Here is a 21,950-nt window from a genome sequence, read left to right on the forward strand (position 1 = left end):
GTTTATTTCCATCTTGGCACTAACCGCATCTCTCTAGCTGACCTGATTTTGCAGGTCTTGACCTTAAGCTGTGCTCCTTTCAGGGTAGCTGTGACAAGGAGCCTGTGAGCTATTATATTTTAAATGACCTGCAGAACTGGTGCTGTCTTTTCCTTCTGATAACAACCATTGCACTGCAATGAGCTCTCAGAGACCTTTAAATGAAACCGGTAACGGGAGATATTGTTCCACGGCTGGGGTGCAGGAACGAGTGCAGGTTTCTTGAGTAAGAGATTTATAGACAGGGCTTCAGAAGCGTCAGGCACAAAGCCAGATGATGGGAACAGGGAAAAGTGTCTCCCATAATAGGAACGAGGCCAAGAGCTCAACCCTGCAGTACGCTCTTGCAAGGAGAGAATTTAAAGCGCAGGCTGTCTGCATCAAGCCTGCCACCTCATCAAACTCTAAAGGAGCAAAACTAATAAACAGAGCAGAGGAAACCAGTGCTGTTCCATCTAGGCCTAAGGAAGGGACTGCAGACTCAGACTTTCCTCTCAAATTAACCTGGTGCAAGAAAATCCCTGACAGCTGCTCTCAGGGAGGTGTAATTTTATTGCGAACATTTCTCATCTTGGCAGGTTAAGAATGTGTCCGAGCAGTGTTTTGCCCTCCATGTTGTGATAGCTCATTTAAACACAGTAATAACTTACTTGAGTGCTTTCAAGGTACCACCGTAAAAACCAGGCTGCCTCCCCATCTTTGACAATGAGGTTTTAGGCTGGAGTTATTTGTATTCAGACCGATGGGTGGAAGATTTTTCTTCTCTTGATTTAATGTTAAATGTGGGGGTCTCTTTGGTGAAGTTTTCAATGGGGTCTTGCACACAAAGTGGGCCATTGTCTTCAGCGGGAGTAAAATGGGTCCCGCATTCTGAAATACTTTACAGGTAGAAATAGAGCAAAGAGGTAATGCTTGGGAATAGCTGTTCTCATGCTGCCCGCACAGAACATTGTATGTACATGCACTGGGGTAAGCGGTAAGTGTTGGAAATCCTCACAGCCTCACTGGCTCAGCTGAGTACCTAACATTGAGAGCAGGCTCTCCCATGAAATCTCAGGTCCAGCAGGGTATCAGAGCAAAGAGTTATTGGTGCTCACCAGCTGCAGATGACTCATGGCTGCCATTTGAGTCACGACTCTTCCTTTGTTCGTAACAACAGTTCTAACATTCTACAAGAGCCTGTTTTGCTGAGTCTCTTCTTGCCCTACATTGATCCCCATCTGCTTGATTCTGACTTGTCTGTTTCATGTTTGCAGTCGAGGCTGGGGGTTGTGTCTGGATGACCCACCTGCCAAAGAAGTGGTAGACTACCCCTTGGTTCCACCAGGAGTCCTCTATGACGTCAGCCATCAGTGCCGGCTGCAGTATGGAGCATATTCCGTCTTCTGCGATGACATGGATGTAAGCCAGTTTTGGGTGTTCCTGCAGTTTTCCTTTATGTAATGACAGAATTTGTGAATGCTGAGTGACAGGCTGAACTGTGAGAGTCTTTGCATAGACACTCACTCTCTGCTGATGAAGGGATAAATAAATCCTGCATTATGAATTGTTAGAGGCGAAAACACCATTGTTATCTTGGCTGAATTAGGAGAGAGGTTGGTTTGTTTGTGGAGCCCTCTGCCCCCAAAGCTCCCCTTCCAATAGATCCAGGGAGCCAAACTGACAGCACACACAGACATTCTCTCCTCGTGGTTTAAGGAAGGGTCACCGTAAAGGAGAGGAAAGTAAGGGGGCTAAATATGGGAAAGCGAACGTTCGAACTGTCAGAGAAAAGGGTGGCCAGAAAGGCAGTTCTATAGACAAAAAGGTCGCTGTGGCTTTCTTTGCTGACTGATTAGATCAGTGGGATAATTCAATCTGTGAACACGTTTCGAACAGGTCCGATTTGGGCTGGCCCTTTGGAATGCTCAGTAACCCCCCTGCTGTGTCCACACTTGTTTTCTGCAGAACGTCTGCAATACGCTCTGGTGCTCAGTGGGGAACACGTGCCACTCCAAGCTGGATGCTGCCGTCGACGGCACAAAGTGTGGCGAGAACAAGGTAATTAGAGTAAATTGTATTTGCAGCCACAGTCGATTGCAGAGTGTAATTCCACAGCATCAGAACTACAGCTGCGAACATGCCTAGAAATGGATACATTCGGCTCCGTTGAATTTGTGTGTTCTGATAATTACTTAAACATTCAGCACTGTTGAGTATTCAAACAGCGTAGGCTTCAAATCACCTAGGCAGCCAGGTGCTAATGTTTGCCATGTCACGGCTACCGGCACAGCTTTGGTTAGGTGAGGTCTAGAAGGACCTAGCTACGTATATTTTTTCTGGTACATTGCATGAACTTGCACAAGGATCAGCACGTCTGTGGGGTGTGGGGGAAATGGGGGATTTGATCTCCTCTGCTTAACTTTAAAGGTAAAGGGTAAAATCCAAAATTTTGCAGGCAAAAATACACCCCTACATCAGAATGCTTAATATAGACCCAGTCATGCAGTCCTTACTCTGGCACAACTCCAGTGGCTTTCAGGAAGAGATCTGCCTCAGTAAGAATGACAGGACTGGGCCCTAAATCCATTGAAGCAGCAGTTTGCTGAAGCAGCATAAGAGGTGGAGTTGTGTTTTGCTCCCTGATGCGTTCACATGGCAGCTGTTGGCCTTATGGACCTGACTTTCCAAGCATTGCATATGCAACTGCAGCCTCATTCACACTCAACTTTCCTCCGGCCCAGCAGAGTGTAGCTAGAACGAAAGAGGAGAATTAACAACCAGCTCGAGGCCGCCGTTCCACCTGCTTTTTTGCAGCAGCAGCTCCCAAAAGACAGAGAAATCCCTGTGTGGCATAGGGCTAGGGTAGCAGCTCCTCTGCCCCATCTCCAGGTGTAGAGGGCGTGGCAAGGGCAAAGGGGCGTGGCCAGAGAGCAGCCACAACCAGCCAATCCTGGGCTGCTATAATGACCCTTGGTGGGCTATTCCCAGTGAGCACATCACAAAACAATCCTGAGACTCTTCTAAATTGCATCTGGGGACCAGGACAGTGGCTTCAGGTTCAAGTAGCATAAAACAGAATAACTGTAACATAAAACCATTTGTACGTGCCCCACTCCTGGGCAGAGCTTAATGCAGAATGGCTGGTCCCAATAATCTGGCCATAAGAGTTTAATCTGTAGTTCAATTCTACAGATCATGAAGGACTCTTGAGGCTTTCCCTTTAGAACCTGCCATCTTACCCGTTCTCCAGGTTAACTGGGTAACCAGCTGGTAGAGCCTTTGTTATGACACCAGAACCAAAGCATTAATCTCAGGCTGACACATGCGCTGCCTAGGCACCGTCAGAAAACTGGAGCGCGAGTTGTGGTGAAATAGGTGTGTGTGAATCCAAACTAGTTTTACTCCCATGGGCACACCTCCCACTAACCAAGTGTCCCGGCGTTTCCCATTGCGCTGTGATGCCCACCACTCTTGTTCGGAGTTCTCTGTACTGCACGTTCACCAGATTAGGGATTTATAAACAAGTGCCGGTTAGTGCCTTGTAAGAGTATTGTTAAACGTCAGCTGGCCTCACTCTTGTCTGGGTTACTCTGCAGTGGTGCTTCAATGGAGAGTGTGTGCAGGTGGGCTACCATCCGGACTCTATTGATGGAGGCTGGGGAACCTGGAGTTCTTGGTCTACTTGCTCTCGGACATGTGGTGCTGGCGTGCAGAATGCAGAAAGGCAATGCAACAATCCCACGTAAGTTAAGGTTCTTGCTTTGTCTAGATGTGATTAGATTCATTAGCTAGGTGACTTCATTAGGAAAACCCCATTTACAGCACATATGTGAATATCTTCTTGTCATCTAGCAAGGAATGACCCTGCCCCAAGCACAAACCACTTGGGCTGCGACCTAGTGATGTATTGCACAGGGAAACAGTAACAAAGAGGTGACCCACAGAGAGGGTATTTTCAAATGCCATTAATTATATCTTTTAAAACATCCCTAATTTTTGACAGGCCGTGTGCGCAAAAAAATTCTTCTGTGCAAATTATTGTGCTCTGTGCAAATGTTTGTGCGCGCGGTGTTTCCCCGTGCCTGCGGGGTTTAGGATCTGTGCGCGCGCACACACACGCACAGCTTAGAGGGAACAGTGAACAGCATACATCTGAAACAACACAAGCAGTTCAACTGATGGGGCTAGCTAGGAATCTGTGCAGTGGAAGGTCTGTGGATTGAAGTTTAGAGTTTTCTTTGTTACCTTTACATGCAAATCACTCATGATTAGTCCAGGCAGAAAGCACCTGAAATCCAATTCAAAGCAAAGGTCAAGATGAAGCACTTGTGAATGTAACACGCATGCAGTGTCTTTTTTAATGCCAAAAAGAAAAAATGTTCCTTTAAGCAGATTCAGAATCACCGGGGAAAATTCCATCACCATTTACTGTCCTTTGTTCTCAATGAGCAGTTTGCAGGTTATAGCAAGGTGTGTGAGCCACAACAAGAGGGTTTCTTTCTGTCAGACTTTAATGTGGCAGTGGCCAAATATGGCATAACTTTCTAAGAAAGGTGGCCCTATAATCAAAGCATCTGAACAACAGACTATGGTTTAGCATTGTCTATTCCATGATTTCTGGGCTGATACAGCTGCTCCCCAGATGTCTCTTCCTTCCCCCACTAGATAACTCTTGGACTGTATTAGAAACAAAGGTTTCCCAAAGGTTACGATGTCAGAGCCTGTGACCCAAGGTGAGGAGCAGGAGTTATGATGAACCACAGCGACACAGTGGGTTTAAAGGATATGGGGCTATGTCATGCCATCAGTTCGTAAGCAGAACTTCCCATTAAGTCTATGATGAGTTCTGCTTAAAAGGCAGAACTCAAAAGATAGGAAGGTTTTCTAAAATGAGCCCCCCGAAAAAGTGCCAGGGCTGGTGGTAAAAAAGAGTGGGGATTAAGCAGGATAATCTGTAAAGTGGGGACTGCCTCCAAGCTCCTTGCAGAGGAATATTTTCACAATGGTCTGTCCTTCCGAATGAGCTTTGAAATGACATTCCAGGTTTGCAGAACTAACAACACAGACCTCACAATTTAGGTGCATGATTAACAACACTCCCACCCTAAGTGTTTTAATGCACACCCCTGGTTTTCTTGAGGTCTTTTGAGTACACAATCAATCACAACCACAAGAGCAATTTTATGGTCCTTACTTATTTTTCAGGTGGCATTCAGCCTTTCGTGGCTTAAGGAGTTTCAGAATCAGATAAAGAAAGGTCTCTAATGAGCCCAGAATAGGTTCCCTTGTTAACCACTTTCATAAGTACATCATTTTAGCATGTGTAATTGAACTTGGTTTAAAAACACCTGTATGTAATCTTGTTTCTAGGTCAAGAGCAAAGTTTATGTTTGACATGAGTTTTGCTGGAGGAGTGCCGCTGTCATTTATAGAGTGTTTTAAACACAGCCACAGGCATGTAGGAGAGCAAACACTGCAAACCTGGCAGAGCTCGCCCAAGGAAATTATTTGTTTTGGCTGCTGTAGGTAAATCTCTTTGGCCTTGCCTTTCAGATGTAGTGAACACGTATATGAATAGGGTAGTTTTTCTTCTTTAGGGGTTTCCATAACCATAAAACATAAATTAATTTTATTTTCTTTAATTCAAGTTTCCCCCAAAGAAACTGTTCAGGGAAAATGTAACTTCCTTATGGTCATATGGAAATGGGCCATTGGAAATGTCACGACAAGCTCAAGTTGACAAAGGGTTAAGAAGCAGGAAACAGCTACAAATAGTGCCCAGATGTGCTGGTAGCTTCCAGACATCAGAGAATAACTCTATTTACTGGAAAAGAGTTCTACTCATTTAAAAAGACAGGGAAGAGTTAATTTCTTTTTTTCTTTTTCTTTTTTCTTTTGGAACAACTTTCCCATTCTACCCTAGAAAACAAGGCAGAGCTTGGCATCTCCTACATGCAGAGTGAAAACTCTTTCCATAATTTAGAAATTACTAGCATGGAGCATTGAGGACGTGATCCCAAACCCATTGAAATCAATTGAAATTGAAAGATTCCCATTTATTCCATTGAGTTTTGAATCATATCTGGCATCAAATGGCCCTTCCACCTCTCAGGGGCCCTGGTGGCCTCAGGACAGCCCTGCAAACAGCCCCTTGCCTCAGTGTCCGTTCTTAGTTCCACAAAAAACTTCAGAAGCAGCTTTTACAAGTCCAATAACAACCCTCCTTAGGAGCTAGTTTTTTTTAACAAAGTTCAAAATTAAACACAAAAAATTTCCCTCCAGCCTTAAGCTGGGCACCACCCCAAACTCCCCTGGTCTCAGGGATTTCTTTCTTGAGCAGGCTTCTCCCAGCCCCTCCTAGCCGGGCAACTCCCCTGGACTCAGGATCTTGCCTGCAGGAATCTCTCATTCTCTACAGTTTCCTGAGCTTCTCCCTCTCTCTAGCAACTTCTTGCTGCCCTTTGATTCTAATTAAATCCCACACCTCATCCCAGGCAGGCAGGTTAACTGTATGGGCTGGCAAGCTGCAGGCCTAAAAGGGGCAGGTCACCCCATTACAATACCCTTAATGAACTGCCCTTCCGCTATATAAATGGTGTGGGGATGGGGGAGGAGGCGGTTTCAACTGCAGACACATGTTCATGTCTGGGCTGTGATCCAGTCCTGCAGTCCTTGCTCACATGAGTTGCCTAATTGAAGCCGTTGCCCGTTTCTTTGATAGCCCTCCAAACTTTTTTGCATTAAAATAATTTTGAGCTCATCCTGGTTCTGCTGTAGTCCACTTTTGACTAGTCACCTTTCAGTGATGTGAAAGGAGTTCAGTCCCCGTAGCTCCTCCAGTCTTTGGCCTCTCTACTCGGACTCCTTATAGAATTGCCAAGTAGTGCCAGTTGTTCCTTCAGAGTAGATCTGAGGCCGATTGGGAGCCATGTGGAAAAGATGGTGGGTTCAGTTGGTTGCAAATGCTGACAATTTCCCCCCAAAATCATCATCATTATCTTCTTTTTCAACATCTTCTTCAAACATCTTTGTTTGAGGTCAGTGATTTTTATAGCCTTCTTCCAAAACTCCTGATTGGTCTCTCTAAGGTCCCCTGATATCTGGCCATGTATTGATTCTTTGGCCTACTTTTGGTCATCTTCCGTCCATGATGATTGCAAGGGCATTCCTATCAATATAACTCTCAAGTCTCCATTGGACACATCCATACCAACGTAGTGTAGCCTCCCTCAACTTATCTTCAATTGGGGCAACCCACATTAGGATCCTCACAACCTCATTTCATTTCCTGTCATGGAGTGTCCAACCATTTCATCATCTCAGCATCTTCATTTCCATGGTGGAGAGCATACCGATTCCTTTTGTTGTGACTGGCCAAGTCTGTTCCATACATCCCAAAAACATTGTGCCAAAAAATTCAAACCAGCTCTTCTATTGCAACTTTTGGAAACTCTCTCTGCATCATATGAATTCCAGTGTTCTATATGTGAATAGATTGTTATGAAATCACTTATGCTGCTGGTATCAGGCACTTAGGCATTTATTATATTACAGCTAGAGTTTGGCAAGTAACAGATTTTTCACTTTACTGGCAACTTTGAAAAGTAAAAAAAAAAATATAGCTTTAGGTTGAACCAAAAACATTTTTTTTAATTTTTAGCACATTGAAAAGTTGAAAAAAAATTAATTTCAGGTCAAACAGAATGTTTTGTTTCGATTCTGACCACTTTTAATATTTTTGAATATTTTAAATTTTAAATGTTTAAAAAATAAAATTAAAGGAAATTTAGAAACAAAAAGTTGTTTGAAGCAAAAAAAAAAATCAAAACATTTTGATTTTTCAGATTTTTGTTTCAAATGAACAATTTGACAAAATGGACACAAATCTGTGAAACATTTTGGTGTCTCCAAACTGCCTTTTTTGCATAAAGTTATTTAAGATGGAGATTAAGATGATTAAGAGAAAATTTCAGATGAAAAATTTCACCCAGCTCTAATTAAAGTATCACCTATAAAAAAAACCCCAGTGGGGGTCACAGTCCTTTTGTGCTGGACACTGAACAGAAAATAAAAAACAGTTCCTGCTTCCAAAGAGTTTACCATCAGTTCAGGTGAAGGTTTCCTATCCTTATTTTATAAAAGGGAAGGACCTGGAAAGTAGTTCTAGCTAGTGTGTGTGGATGTTATGTCTAAACTCCGTGTAGGATTTGATGGAATATATTATTATCAGTGGTAGCAGATGACAGAACAAGGAGTAATGGCCTCAAGTTGCAGTGGGGGAGGTTTAGGGTGGATATTAGGAAAAACTTTTTTACAAGGAGGGTGGTGAAGCACTGGAATGCGTTACCTAGGGAGGTAGTGGAATCTCCTTCCTTAGAGGTTTTTAACGTCAGGCTTGACAAAGCCCTGGCTGGGATGATTTAGTTGGGGATTGGTCCTGCTTTGAGCAGGGGGTTGGACTAGATGACCTCCTGAGGTCCCTTCTAACCCTGATATTCTATGATTCTCTGATTCCACATCAGACCACTTCCCCAGTGATATCAGTTACACTGATAAAAATGACAAGTAACTCCACACCAGTATAAAACTAGTATAAGTGAGATCAGAGCCTGACCCAATGAGCTGATGTGAATTCAAGTTAGGTTATGCAGCTCTGTATATGTTTCAATTAGTAAAATGTGGTATTGCTCCTTGCCACCTCTTCATGGTGCTGTATGTGTGTATGATCTTTGGACCTTTTCCTCTGTCCCTGAAGTGTAAATAAATAGTTATAGCAATTGTTCTACTAGTATTTGTTGGCCAAGCATCTGTAAAAAAATGTACCAAGGGCAAACTGTAGAGGTATGGGCAATATAGAGGCTTCTGTAGTGATGTAAACAATATGGAGACAAATGAGAACTCACTTACAGCTGACTATTGAAGAGAAAACATGGTCAAAGTATTCTAGCTGGCAAAAAGTCTCTCCAGTGCTATACTAGTGCAAACACTTAGCACAGAATAAATCACATGCAAAATCAAGTGTGATGGTCAAAACTTTTGTTTAGCACATTTGAGATTTTCACTTTTCTAAGCACTCATGAGAGAGACATTCTTTCAAAGGAGAACAATAGACGTATGATTAACCAAACAATCACTGTCATTAATTGTAATTTTATAGATGTAATAACTGTGTTGTACCATGTGCTCCAATCACCTGTCACAGAACATTAGACTCAAGGAAGTTACACGGTGGATGTTATTTTCACAGCACTTGGAACATAAAGGGCTCAGTCTTGCACCCGCAGAAGGCAATGGCTGTTTTGCCATTGATTCCGGTTAGAACAGGAGCAGACCCCGGGTTGGAGACCTGTCCTTGGGAAAGCTGAAAAGTAGCACTCTCCAACACAGACCCAAAATGGGCCACATTCTGATCTCTGTTACACTGGTGTAAACCTGGAGTAACTCCATTGAGGGCTTCATTTCAAGGACAGAATGACTCCATGTTTATACCCACGTGACAAGAGGACAGGACCTGTGCCTTCTATTTATTAATACAGAAATAGACTTAATGACATTGAGGATCTCTGTTGAAATGTTTCCAATAGCTGGGCCATTTTTGATAAATCTGTGGCCAATTCAGGAAGATTATGGTTCCAGTAATCCATGCTATTAGCCAAAGCAATCTCATCAGGGCATACTAGCAAAGATGGTAAAACAGATGGCTTTATTTTCTGTGGAACGTAACCAGCCAGTTTTATCTTGAGAAATGGCAATCATTTGTCAGTGATTGAAAACACTGAGGAGATGGCTGAGACTACAGGTTCCTACATAGATAATGATTCTTGACTGCAATTGCAGGAAAGAAGGGCTTCAAACTTCCAACATTACCATTGACGCTTAACTTTAATAATAATTTTTATACCACCATAAATCAAGGCCGTAAAATTGGCCATATTGGTAACAGTAAAGTCACGTTGTTGAGGTAGATCCAAAACGTAAATTTGGTTTTTAAAAGTTCTACAAAAAATCTCATAGAGAAGTCATAGAAATTATTTAACCTGTGCTTTACTTTATTTTATTCTAATTTTTAAAAATAAACTATGGGTTTTTTCCCCCCATTTGGCTTTAAATATTCCCCTGCAGTGTGGTCGTCCAGACATTGCAATATTCTGCTATGGCAGAACAACCCAAAAGTGCAATTGTCTAGAAACAAACCCAGAAGGAATTAGTCAGGTTCCATTGTCCTAGTGCAGTGAAATGCAAAATGTAAACAAGCAGACCCCTGATAAAAGTCAATTCTACTTTAAAAATCCCGTCACTTTCACTAACTTGAATAATTATTGACAAGAGCTCAGATCCTACAAAGTTTCCTTTGATGCCACAGCCCAGAGGCCTGCTGTGCTGTACAACGTGTTTACAGCACCGGATGCTTGCTGTGTGCCCACGGCTGCCTGACGGGGATATTCCTCTCTAAAGCATAGAGTCAGCGGAGAGGTTCAGCCGAACTGGAGGCCATCACGACAGCGTGGGCCTCAGGACTCACACCTTTTGATGTAACACAGACACTGGCAGGGCCTCAGATCTTCCTCTCACAGCCAGTTCATTGGCTCTTTGGGAAAGTTGCTTCTGAATGCAGCTATTGTTTCAGGGTGGGGGGAAAGGAGGGGGCAGAGAAGGCAGGAACCCTGCACTAAATTGTTGCTTCGTTATTTTTTAATTGGTGTTCAGCTCATTTCTGTTTGAAAGCCAGAATTCTATGGGCTTATTTGTTAACAAAATCTGTTGAAAGATGAGCAAAGGACTTTGTCCCAGGGATCAAAGCTCCCTTACCCAAGATGGCAAACAATGCTTCCTCTTTTTTTTTTTTTTTTTTTGGAGGGGGGAGAGGGGATGACGTAACCTGAAAACAAGAGAGCTAGGTCTGAGAACGTCCACTTAGTAAAAGCCATCTTTGAGCTGCTGTGTTAATAAACCATCAGCAGGTCAAGTTCTAATCCCAATGGGTCCAGTAGACACATCTGCCAATTACATCATCAGCAAGGTTATTAATCTAGAAACAAGTTGTATAGCAGGGACTCAGGGCTTTTTTAATTTCACTGTGGAGAACTGGCTTTACGATGGATTTGGGTTTAACCTGGAATGTTTGCTGCTTTTATGGAGTTGTTTCTCAAAGATATACTAGCAAAAAGCCTGATACATCATTCACTGAAGTCAGTGGTAAAGCTCCCATCAACCTCAGTGAGGATCTGCCCCAGAATAAAGAAATTTCCTAATAACTGACAATATATCAGCAGGGGAAAGAATGAATGGATATGGTTATCAGATACAGAGACACCAGCCATTGGTCTGATGTGACACAAATAACTTTCTTCTGTGGCACTTTCCATTTGGATATGTTAGCTGCAAAAAAGCAAGCTCCTTATTTGTGTTATAGTTGTAGGTCTGTCTGAGGAAGGAAAATCGTACTTATTAAAACTAGCGACAGACCTGAACCAAAACCACAGATCCAAACATACCAGAGCTTCACAGTTCAAATCCAGATCTGTCTTCCCTCTCTAGAATAGTCCTAATCAAACAGCTGACTTCAAACTTATACACATACACCCCCTGAAATATGGGTATCTTCAGATCTGGGATGCAAGGCTGAAACTCTGAGCCGTCTCTTGTTAGCACAGGTAATGCTTTCCATTCCATTTGATTGCAGAGTCCATGTGGCTACCTTCCGCTCTCTGCTATGCTGCGGGAATGCCACTGAATACAGTGGAGTTATTCTGGATTTATGTTGGTGCAAATAACAGCAGAATTTGGCTCCATATAAATAAAAATGAAGTCACAGGGCAGGGATCGGCAACCTTCAGCACGCGGCCCATCAGGGTAATCTGCTGGCGGGCCGTGGGACATTTTGTTTACGTTGACTGTCCACAGGCACGGCCCCCCGCAGCTCCCAGTGGCCGCGGTTTGCCGTTCCCAGCCAGTGGGAGCTGCGGGAAGCGGCAGCCAGCACATCCCTGTGGCCCATGGCTTCCTGCAGCTCCCACTGGCCAGGAATGGCGAACCACGGCCACTGGGAGCTGTGGGGGGGCCGTGCCTGTGGACAGGGCCGTCCCTAGCCATTTGGGTGCCCTACGCAGCCCCCCAGGCCTCCCCTTCCCCTGGGTCTGGGAGGCAGGAGCTGTGGGGGGGCACTTCTGGGGGCCCCACAGGCCCAGAGGATTAGCGAGGGGCCGGGAGCAGCCCACTCCACTTCCCTCGCCCCGGCCCCAGCTGCGTCGCTCGGGGGAGGGGGCTTGGAGGAAGGGATCCCCCTGCCCCGCACTCACAGGCAGCGGCGGGAAGCAGAGCAGCCCAGCCCCAGCCCGCTGTACTCCGCCAGCTCCCAGCCGCGGTGCTCCGCTTCCCGCCGCAGGTGAGTCGGGGGGGGAAGCTTTCCCTAACCTCCCCCCACCCCCACCGAGCAACACGGCTGGGGCCGGGGCAAGGGAAGCAGAGCAGGCTGGGGCCGCGTTGCTCCGCTTCCCGCCACCGGTGAGCGCGGGGGGCGTCCTTTCCCCAACCTCCCCACACTCACCGGCAGCGGGAAGCACAACGCCGCAGCTGGGAGCTGGCAGAGTGGAGCGGGCTGGGGCTCCGCTTCCCGTCGCTGCCGATGAATGCGGGCTCGCTGGGGGGAGAGGTGGAATGGGGGGCGTGCCGGGGCGGAGCAGGGGGGAAGGGGAGGAGGTGGGGCGGAGAGAGTTGTCTGGGGCCCCAAACCCCCAAGGGATGGCCCTGCCCCTTGCAGTGGGCACAGCCCATGGCAGGGCCAGCCGAGGGATAAGGTTGGTCACCAGGGCTGGTCCTGCCTCATATGCAGCATGTAGCTGCCTAAGGCACCACGAAATTTGGGGCAATTTGGTGCCCCAAATTTCATGGTGCCCTACGCAGCTGCATATGGCTAAGGACGGCCCTGCCTGTGGACAGTCAATGTAAACAAAATGTCTCGCAGCCCGCCAACAGATTACCCTGTTGGGCTCTGTGCCAAAGGTTGCCGACCCCTGTCACAGGGTGTGAAATTATGTGGACTTTATCTGAGCAAATCTCCATGGACTTTAGACAGGGTTTTGTTTGACTGGGGAATCTGGCCCAATGTGGTAAGTTAAAAGATTAGCAACCAATGGGGATACCACTCAGAAATGTGCCCCTTATAGTCTATGATAATTTAGTGAATTTCATCCTAATGTGTTGCACCTGCTTTTGTTTTCTGTTCTCCTGCTCTTGGTGACAGACCGAAGTATGGCGGTAAATACTGCCTGGGGGAACGGAAGCGATTCCGGGTCTGTAACATGAAGCCATGCCCCACAGACAAACCGTCCTTCCGCCACATCCAGTGCAGCCAGTTTGATGCCATGCTCTATAAAGGGAAACTCTATAAGTGGCTGCCGGTACCGAACAACAGTAAGTCCAACCCCCTGAGCCTCTATTTGCTAGACAATTATTTTAATTTGATTTTACTAATGATCTGTATTAATGGTTAGAATCCATGCACAAGGCCAGTAAGTTTTACCTTTCAGTGCTGTCATATTATTATTATTTTATTATTTGCATTTCTGTAGCATCTAGGAGCCCAAGTCATAGCCGAGGACCCCATTGTATTAGGGACAAATAGCGAACGAAAACAGGCAGTCTCTGCCCCAGAGAGCTGACATTCTAAGTTGGCAGCACTTCAAGTGAAGGGGTCATAGGTGCATTTGCAGGTTTAGTTTACAGGTCAAAAGATGATTATTTAGAGCAGAGGAAAGTCCTGACAGTGCAAGTCGTGGTTCTGTAGCAGGGATGGCTCTAGTGGGAGAAGACAGGACATGGGTGAAAGTCTGCAGATACTCTTGGCCTTGCAGGTTTATTTACAGTCTGTTTGGAACCCTCAGTCAATCCGTGTGAGTTGCACTGCCGCCCAGAGGATGAATACTTTGCCGAAAAGCTCCGGGATGCTGTCACTGATGGGACTCCATGTTACGAAGGGAACACAAGCCGGGATATCTGTATCAATGGGATCTGTAAGGTATGCTTTGGGTGTCGTCTCTCTTTGTGAAACATGTCTTTGAGAACCTGTGGAGAGGGGCAGAGTTATTTTGCTGACTCACCCTAGAAGCTAGGCCAGCTGAGTCCCCTTTGTTTCAATTCCGCATAGCTCTCTGAGGAAGAGAGACTTAGAAAGAGAGACCAGGATCTAGCTGAGAAAGGCCCAGTTATGTCTGAAAGCACAAGACTGGTCTTAGAGATTTGTTAAATGAAGACAAACCCAGGACTGCCCTATTGAGTGTGTGGTGCGCATGAAGGAACGGTGTAAGGACTTTGCCTGCTCGCACCAAAATAAATGTTTTATTGACAAACATTGTTATTATTTTCATACCTGACTCACGTGGATGGGGTTTCATGAAAATAAGACACGGCCATAATTGGACCCATGTTGTGGATGGGACTTGGCCTTCAGGAATGGAAGTAAAACAATTGACAGGTCTGAACAAAAACATTTTTATCTTAATATAGAACCCAGACCCTGTGGGTTTCTGATTTTTTTAATTTTTATTTTCTTTCTTTGAAACTCTATAAAAACTAATGCTGGCGTCAGGCCGAGCTCTGCTGACTGACACCTGGGAAGGACATTTCCCAAACTCAAGTGCTGCCAAAGCCAACGGGGAGGCAGATAGGAGGCATGGCAGCCAGCCTCAGGAAGCAATTCCTGTGGCAGAAACACCCTTCAGCAATACCATCTGCAAGGTGTCGCTGATGAAGAGCAGACTGTACAAGTTTTGCAGGCTGTCTTGCTGCTAAAACCCTCCTCAGGATTGCCGAATCATGCCTGCCTTGGAATCCCGTAGGAGTCTTCTTTAGATTTCTGTGAAGACTTTTCCAGGGGACAGAGGGATGCAATCTTGCAAACTCTTACTCACACATATAGCCCTTACTCAGGTGAGTAGTCCCACGGTTTGGGATATAATGACTATGCCTCATGTTTTATCAGAAAACGTTTTCACAAAGAAAACCCTCTATTTTATATTTTATAGCTAAGCTCTATTTTTGCCTATTAAAATAGGGCCTTATCCAGTGCCCTGTGACATTAATGGAGAGCGCCCCAAAGTCGTCAGTGCCCATTGGATCAGACACGCAGAAGGCAATTGGAGGCATCTTGGTTTTGCAGTCCATGGACCAAATTTATTGCTATCTTAAGCAGCTGCAACTCCATGGACTTGCATTGACAGGGCTGCCCGCTCTCTGAAAAGTAATGATGGTTCCCAGGCAATTACATGTGAGCCACTTCCCTCCTCTTGCAAGTGCCCTAGAGCAAGCAGAGGAAGAGTGACCCGGACAGCACGTGATTGGGATTCAACTGGTGCACTGACAGTCAGAGTTCCATCCGTGGCAGGTGCATGGTACCTGCAGCAGCTCTTAGGTAAAAATGTACTTGAAGGACTGCCATGAAGATGGGAGTGTGTACGATGTAAGGGTGAAATTCCCCCCTGTGCCGATGACCAGCACAAGTCCTCACCTCCACTTAAACCACCCTCTGCACAGAGGTGATTTGCACCCTAATTCCTTGGCCAGAGATGTTGTTTATTTGTGGGTCCATTGTCCAGCCCCTCTCACAGTTGCAGCACATGGTTTCATTCGCAGCCAGCTGTATCAGCCTGCAGACCACACACAAGCAGATTTTCCATTCCATCGAGTGCAATGAACCATGCAGGGATTACAACCGTTTCACTTTTGCTCCATGGTGTGGACTTCCACCGCCTGGGTTAGCTGTTGTGTAATAGTGGTGTGCGGACAGAAACAGTAGCTGGGCTAGTGCAGTGCTCAGCTTCTGTGTCAGCAACGTGCTCCTTCGGTGACTTGCCAAAAGCTCTCTTGTTCCCAGACGGCTTTCGCCGCCAGATATTCCCAAACAGAATTAACGAAAACAAACCCAGCCAACTACTCGTATGACACTGGCCAAATTCACCACCAGCTTCCTTGTGCTTGGAGGGAGTTGACGCTCCTTCCGTGCACCTGGCTGTTGAGCCAGCTCATTCAGTGTTCCCGGTGGATCATTTACTCCGCTCTGGCTATAGGGGAAGTGGGAGTGGATCTGCAGACAGGAACGCAGCGTCTGGCACCGACCTGTTCCTAGGAGCCTGGGAAAAGGCTTGGGCTGCAGTTGATTGTGTTTATTTGGTATTAGCCTGTGAACACAAACAAGCCTGAAGGAGGAGGGTGATTTTTGGCTCTATACATCATGGGTTGACTGCAACTGGGCGAAGGCTGGGAAGCCACCCACATGTGCCAGCAGTGAACTTGACCTATAGTTCTCACGGGGGGTGAATGGGTAAAAAAGAAACAGCCACTGGACAAAGGGAAAAGATAAGTCCTTATCTTCCTGCTCATGTGATTTGCTATGTACTCACCAACATCACTCAGAGCAGAAAGGAAGCTAAAAGCTGAGCAGCAGCGTGTGTGTGAACATACTCAAGTCTTGGCTGCTGCCAATCGGAGAGAGAAATTCCCGGACTCAAAAGAGGAAACCCGGTGCTGCCTGTTCCCCTTTATTGTGTGTGGGAAGAAGATGGTTGCAGAACGACACCAGCACTACAAGACTTTCCCAGATGTGTGTGGGCTGCTGGACCTTTCACTCCATATGGCCCAGAGAGGAGCTGGGGAAATAATCAATAAGCAATTATCTTTGCAGCTGCTTATGTCAAAACCATTCACGGAAAATCTCACTCTTCCTTAGAAACAGCCATTCAGATTTTGTTGCCAGCAGAGCCAGAGTCCAAAGCCCAGTGGCAGCTGCTCTGCCGAGCAGAACTCACAGAGCCGGGTCCACTTTTAGTCTCAGCTCAAAGGGTTGCAATCTTCATGTGATACGTACGAGTGAAAAATGAGATTTAGCAGCCTCGTGTGCAAACGACAAGTTAGTCAGCCAGCGCTTGCTGCACACACAAAACCTGGCGCTGTCTTAGCCTCTGACACCAAAATTAAAACGAACTCCTTGGTTCAGAACAGGAGTTACGGTAGGAAAAAGTAATAACGTTCTTTCCCCATCACAGAAATAAAACTGTTTTCCTGGACACTACTGCACCCAAATGGAACAACTCGCCTATTCACACAGTGAGAAGGGGCACTCACCTCTTGAGTGCCTGGAAGTGGCTGGGTGCGGTACTGCAGACTTTTTCTCACCCCTGGCACCCCGGATAGGCTGCCAGCCAACCTTAGCGGGTCTTCAGTGGCTTGGCCCTCTGGCCATATCACAAAGTCCAGATGAACCCGGGGGTATTAAAGCGTCCAGTAACTAACAGTCTCTTTGCCCCGCTAGGGCCTTCATCCCTGGCTCGAGGCCCTTTAGATTTGGCCTTTTTGTCCAGGCTCCCAAATGAGGCCTGTCCCCTTCTTGGGCTTCACGGCACTTTACCTGAGGCTGATAGGGGCTGGCCCGCCCTCTGCTCCGGGTTTCAATCCAGGGACCCTATACACAGCAGCCATGTACTGTTTATTCAATCTGTCGCTGCTGTTTCCCTGGGCCTCTTGCTACAGGGCCCTTTTATCTCCAGCCCTAACTGTGGGCCAATGTCCGTAGGTCCTTCTCCCTCCGCAATCGCAGTGTAAGTTCAGCCAGCCACGAGTGCTGTCTGCTTGTCGGCCTTTGGCCGAAGAGGAGCACCCTCCTTCACTCCTCTGCTCCCCGCTGGGAACTGACCTGCTAAGGCCCCTCAGACTTTTTTATGTGAGCCTGCCAAACTCTGGTTGGTCATCGCTAGCCCTTCTAGCCTGTGGAGGACCAGGTCTCTCTGCCTTCTAAGATGGCCACGCCAGGGAGGCCTCTCTAAGCAAGCCTAGAGGATGCAGCTTTGCTGCTTTTTTCCTCCCACCTTGCAGCTTCTTGGGCCGGGGTGTAGCAGAGCAGCGGGGCCTCCAGGAGGAGACCACGAAGGCCTGGTACACTCTGTCACACGCACATACTAAAAGGACCCTTTAGGCATTCACTCCGGGGCTTTTACTGAACTAAAATCAAATGGATACCTCTGGTACTGAAGGGTGAGACACTGGGCACTGCCACCCGCATGTGAGGGCACACAGTATGTTAGCAGAATATAAAAAATCTCCCTGACACGGCACAGAAGCTGTGCTGGCAGATCTGCCAATCAGGAGGCTGCCCTCTCCCAGCTAGAGAGCGGGGTTTAGCACAAATAAAGTCCAAGAGTTCTCATCTCCTACCTGACTGACTCCCGACTCTTAGGTTCCTGTAACAGGAGACCATGAAAGAAATGAGCAGAAAGGTAAAAGGGTGGGCTCTTACAAATAGTATTGCATCCGACTTTCCATCAAAATCTGTGTAAAATTGAAAGGGTGCAAACAAATGCTCGATGCTCACAGACAGGCCCAGGAGAAAATGGAAACAGGTATATGGACTGCATTCTTGCCAAGGTATTTGAGTGCCTAACTTCAAAAAGACACCCAGGTGCTGTATTGTAGCAATTTAATAACTTACCAGCACAACCTGGCTTTGGTGGCTCTTCCGTGAACTGCCAGACCTGACTCCTTCATCCCTTCTGAGCAGGACAGGTGGCAGGAAAAGTGGTCATGAGTAAGTGTACAGTTAGAAATCTGACACTGTGTGCCTCAGCGTAAGGTACATCCGGCTGGCTTCAACCCTGCGTAAGTGTTTGCAACCTCACTGAAGCTAAATGAGTTGCATCTGCTTGTACCCTGATCCCTAGATTAAGATGAACCGAACTTCAGAGCCATTAGCTGAGACCGCACCATTTGTAAGAAGAAAGGTAGAACAGGCACTTGGATACTACAGCTATACCCTATGATGATGAAGTGAAACCAAATAGAAGGCTGGAATAGAAATGTAATAACAATACATTATTCTTCAGCAATGGCCACGGACAAAACAGTTCAGGGCACAATCACCAAATTCATGTCACGTAAACATCTCCCCACCCCATGCCCCTGGGACAGGTGAGGGCCTGAACTAGACCCCCGGATCATCAAGTCTGCTCTCACTTACACTGGCAAAAGCAGTCGCCCTCGGTGCTGTTGTGTTGGCTGGGGACTGGCAGAGCACAGCACACTCCAGCCCCAGACATTATTATTATCATTTGGAATTAATATCATTGTAGAGTCCAAGGAGCCCCAGCCATGGACCAGGACACCATGGTGCTAGGCGCTGTACATGGCCTTTCCTTGCCCCTAGCCAGAGCCCCAGCCTACCCCATGCACCAGGGAAGCAGGAGGAACTGGCTATATATAAGTTCAAGATTTCCCCCATGCCAGAATCTGGCCCTTAATCTCCCTGGGTAACCCGTGTGTCTGTTTTCCTTATTTCCCATCCTACCAGTGACATATGGTACACTGCCAGGCAGGCCGCTCAGTGAGCCTGGTCCTTGTCACATTCATTATTTCCTGTGAGGACTGGTGATCCCATCATGACACTCTGTGACTCGTGCACAGCTTGCTGGCATTGAGAGACACCTTGTGCTGTGTGATGGAGAAACAGACCCACTGACATCATTAGACCAGGCTGCCATGCACTGTCTGCCTTTCTGGGAGTGTATAATGCAGTTGTTGGAGCCAACAGAAATTGCACTCCTCTTGTCATTTAAAACCAGAGCCTTGTGATGAGATTGTCACTACCAAGCCTGAGCTACTGGAGTTCTTGTGTTTCAGAATGTGGGCTGCGACTATGAAATTGACTCCAACGCAGTCGAGGATCGGTGCGGGGTGTGCCATGGGGATGGATCCACCTGCCAGACTGTGAAAAAGATGTTCGAGGAGAGCGAGGGTCTGGGTAAGGTTGTCTGTCACAACCGTCTACCAGCTTGTCCCTGAACTTTTGCTGGTTCCTGTTCTGAAAGGAACATTGGTGAGCAGCACAAGTTGGTGAGAATGCACAGCACCTGCCATGTTCCATAATGTGACTCGTTTAGGAAGGGAAACGGGTCATAAAAGGTTAAACAAATACTGATAAGATATAACAATACAAGGTGCTCAGAGGTTTTGCAGCTAGAAGGAACAGATCCACCACACAGATCCTTTTCTCCAGGAACCCTTCAAGCCCAGGCTGGAGGCTGCTGGACTGGCAGGCCGGGGATGTGCTGTGGAGTGCATGCGTGAGCGGCATGTACTCCTGGCCAGTTCATGCTGGTGGTGGCAGCATTTGTAGTAACTTTCTGGGGGTAGATAAGCCTCTACTCGGCAGATCACCATGCCGCTTAGGGGACACAGTGAATGGGCCAGTGTGGTGGATGGTGCCAGTCTTTCAGGGTCCTCGACTCAGGACAACACGGTTACCTAGAGCGAGTCACTTAGCATCTTTGGTGCTTCAGTTTTCCCTGTCTGTGAAACAGGGAAAACGCCAACCTCACAAGGAGACTGTAGTTCATCACAGTTTATAAAGGGCTTTGAGATCCTTCGGCAGAAGCTGCTGTGAAAGTGCAGTGTACTGTTATTATTATTTATCATTATGTCTTTGAACACCAAATTCCCTCACAACTGTTTTTTTAAATAGGAAAGCTCTGTTTCCGTTCCATGCTTTATATGTTAAAATGCCAAGATGGTTTTTAGATAGATAGATAGAGACAGCACTTCTTTTAATAAAAGAAACATGACTGGAACTTTGTAAAGTATAACTAAGCTCCCCTAATAACTAAACATTGCCCTGAAAACTGAGCAAGTGGACAGAATGAGGTTAGGTCAAAGATCTTGCCAATTTGAATAAGAAAGAGAAAAAAAAAGATTCTGGCTTGTTGTTTTAAATGATTTTCTTAATACAAACACCCTTAATCTGTAGATCCAGTTTTTCCCTTTATCAGCAGTGTGGGGGGAAGGGCAGGAATGGTTTGCAAACAGGAACCCTTCAATAACACGACTGTTAGGAAATTCCACAGGGGAAAGTGGGGTCAGCAATAAAGAGAAGGTAAATTATTGCCAGTGCAATTGTTCTGAAAGGCACTGGCTATGACATGTAGGACGCTAAGGGAGTGATTCCATCAATATCATTCATTTCATTCCTATTTATATTTGTTAGAGACCAAAAATTTGAAATCACCCTTTGCTATTTAATCTTGCTCCTTTTAAAATCACTGGTACTTTTGCAGTTGACTTCAATGGGGCAGAGATTTAGCCTTTGGAACAGAGACATGTTAACCTGAATATCATCCCAGTGTTTACTGCCGGGAGGAAAAATATCCATTTACAGACCTTTGCCGCTAAGACGTTGTCTGCACTCTAAAAAGAAATCTGAGTTAGCTGGACCTATGGGTTCAGCTTAACAGAAGGTTTAAGAGGGTTTGGATGGTCTATGTGGACAAGGTAAAAGCACGTTAAATCCATTAAATGCATTAAAAGCACATTAAATACAATGTGGACACGGTAAAAGTACATTAAATGCATTGGTAAAGGCTCAATGGGGACACTTTTAGTTCTGCAATGGAATGGACTAGCAGAGAACACAGGCTGGCTCCATGTAAGATTCTGCATGTGGCACACTGGACAGAAAGAGCTATTTTATCTGAGCCCCCCAGTACCCCCTGATGTTGAAATCAGCAGCTAAAAGACAAAATAGTCTGTTTAATCAGCTTGGCGGCTCTCATTGCTCTAGCGATTTGACCGGAAGTGATTGATTTATCTGGCATGGGGTTCTTCTGTTTGTTTGACTGCCTGAGATTGACAGTCAGTGAAATTCCCAGGTTACGTTGACATTGGGATGATCCCAGCTGGAGCCCGGGAGATTAGAATTGAGGAAGTGGCAGAAGCAGGAAATTTCCTGGCCTTGAGGAGTGAAGATCCAGAGAAATACTTTCTGAATGGCGGGTGGACCATCCAATGGAATGGAGATTACAAAGTGGCTGGGACAACCTTCACCTATGAGAGGACTGGAAACTGGGAGAACCTCACATCCCCTGGGCCCACGGGGGAGCCCGTCTGGATCCAGG

At 46.3% G+C, this 21,950-nt stretch overlaps 1 protein-coding gene across 11 annotated transcripts in view; it reads left to right on the top strand.

Moving 5' to 3' along the window:
* Positions 1 to 21,950, top strand: part of ADAMTS7 (ADAM metallopeptidase with thrombospondin type 1 motif 7) — a 141,516-nt gene that overhangs the window by 37,162 nt on the left and 82,404 nt on the right. For all 11 annotated transcript variants that reach the window (XR_005226975.2, XM_037910115.2, XM_037910109.2 and 8 more), the window contains 7 exons: positions 1,296 to 1,440; positions 1,987 to 2,079; positions 3,618 to 3,763; positions 13,265 to 13,434; positions 13,905 to 14,038; positions 19,684 to 19,804; positions 21,705 to 21,949. Coding sequence is in view for 10 of the 11 variants with exons in the window: in XM_037910115.2 (XP_037766043.1) it covers positions 1,296 to 1,440; positions 1,987 to 2,079; positions 3,618 to 3,763; positions 13,265 to 13,434; positions 13,905 to 14,038; positions 19,684 to 19,804; positions 21,705 to 21,949 (1,054 nt within the window). In the remaining variant the exon portion in view is untranslated. The remainder of the gene's footprint in view (positions 1 to 1,295; positions 1,441 to 1,986; positions 2,080 to 3,617; positions 3,764 to 13,264; positions 13,435 to 13,904; positions 14,039 to 19,683; positions 19,805 to 21,704; position 21,950) is intronic.

Source organism: Chelonia mydas, chromosome 10 (genome assembly GCF_015237465.2).
Source record: "Chelonia mydas isolate rCheMyd1 chromosome 10, rCheMyd1.pri.v2, whole genome shotgun sequence".
Classification (NCBI taxonomy): Eukaryota; Metazoa; Chordata; order Testudines; family Cheloniidae; genus Chelonia; species Chelonia mydas.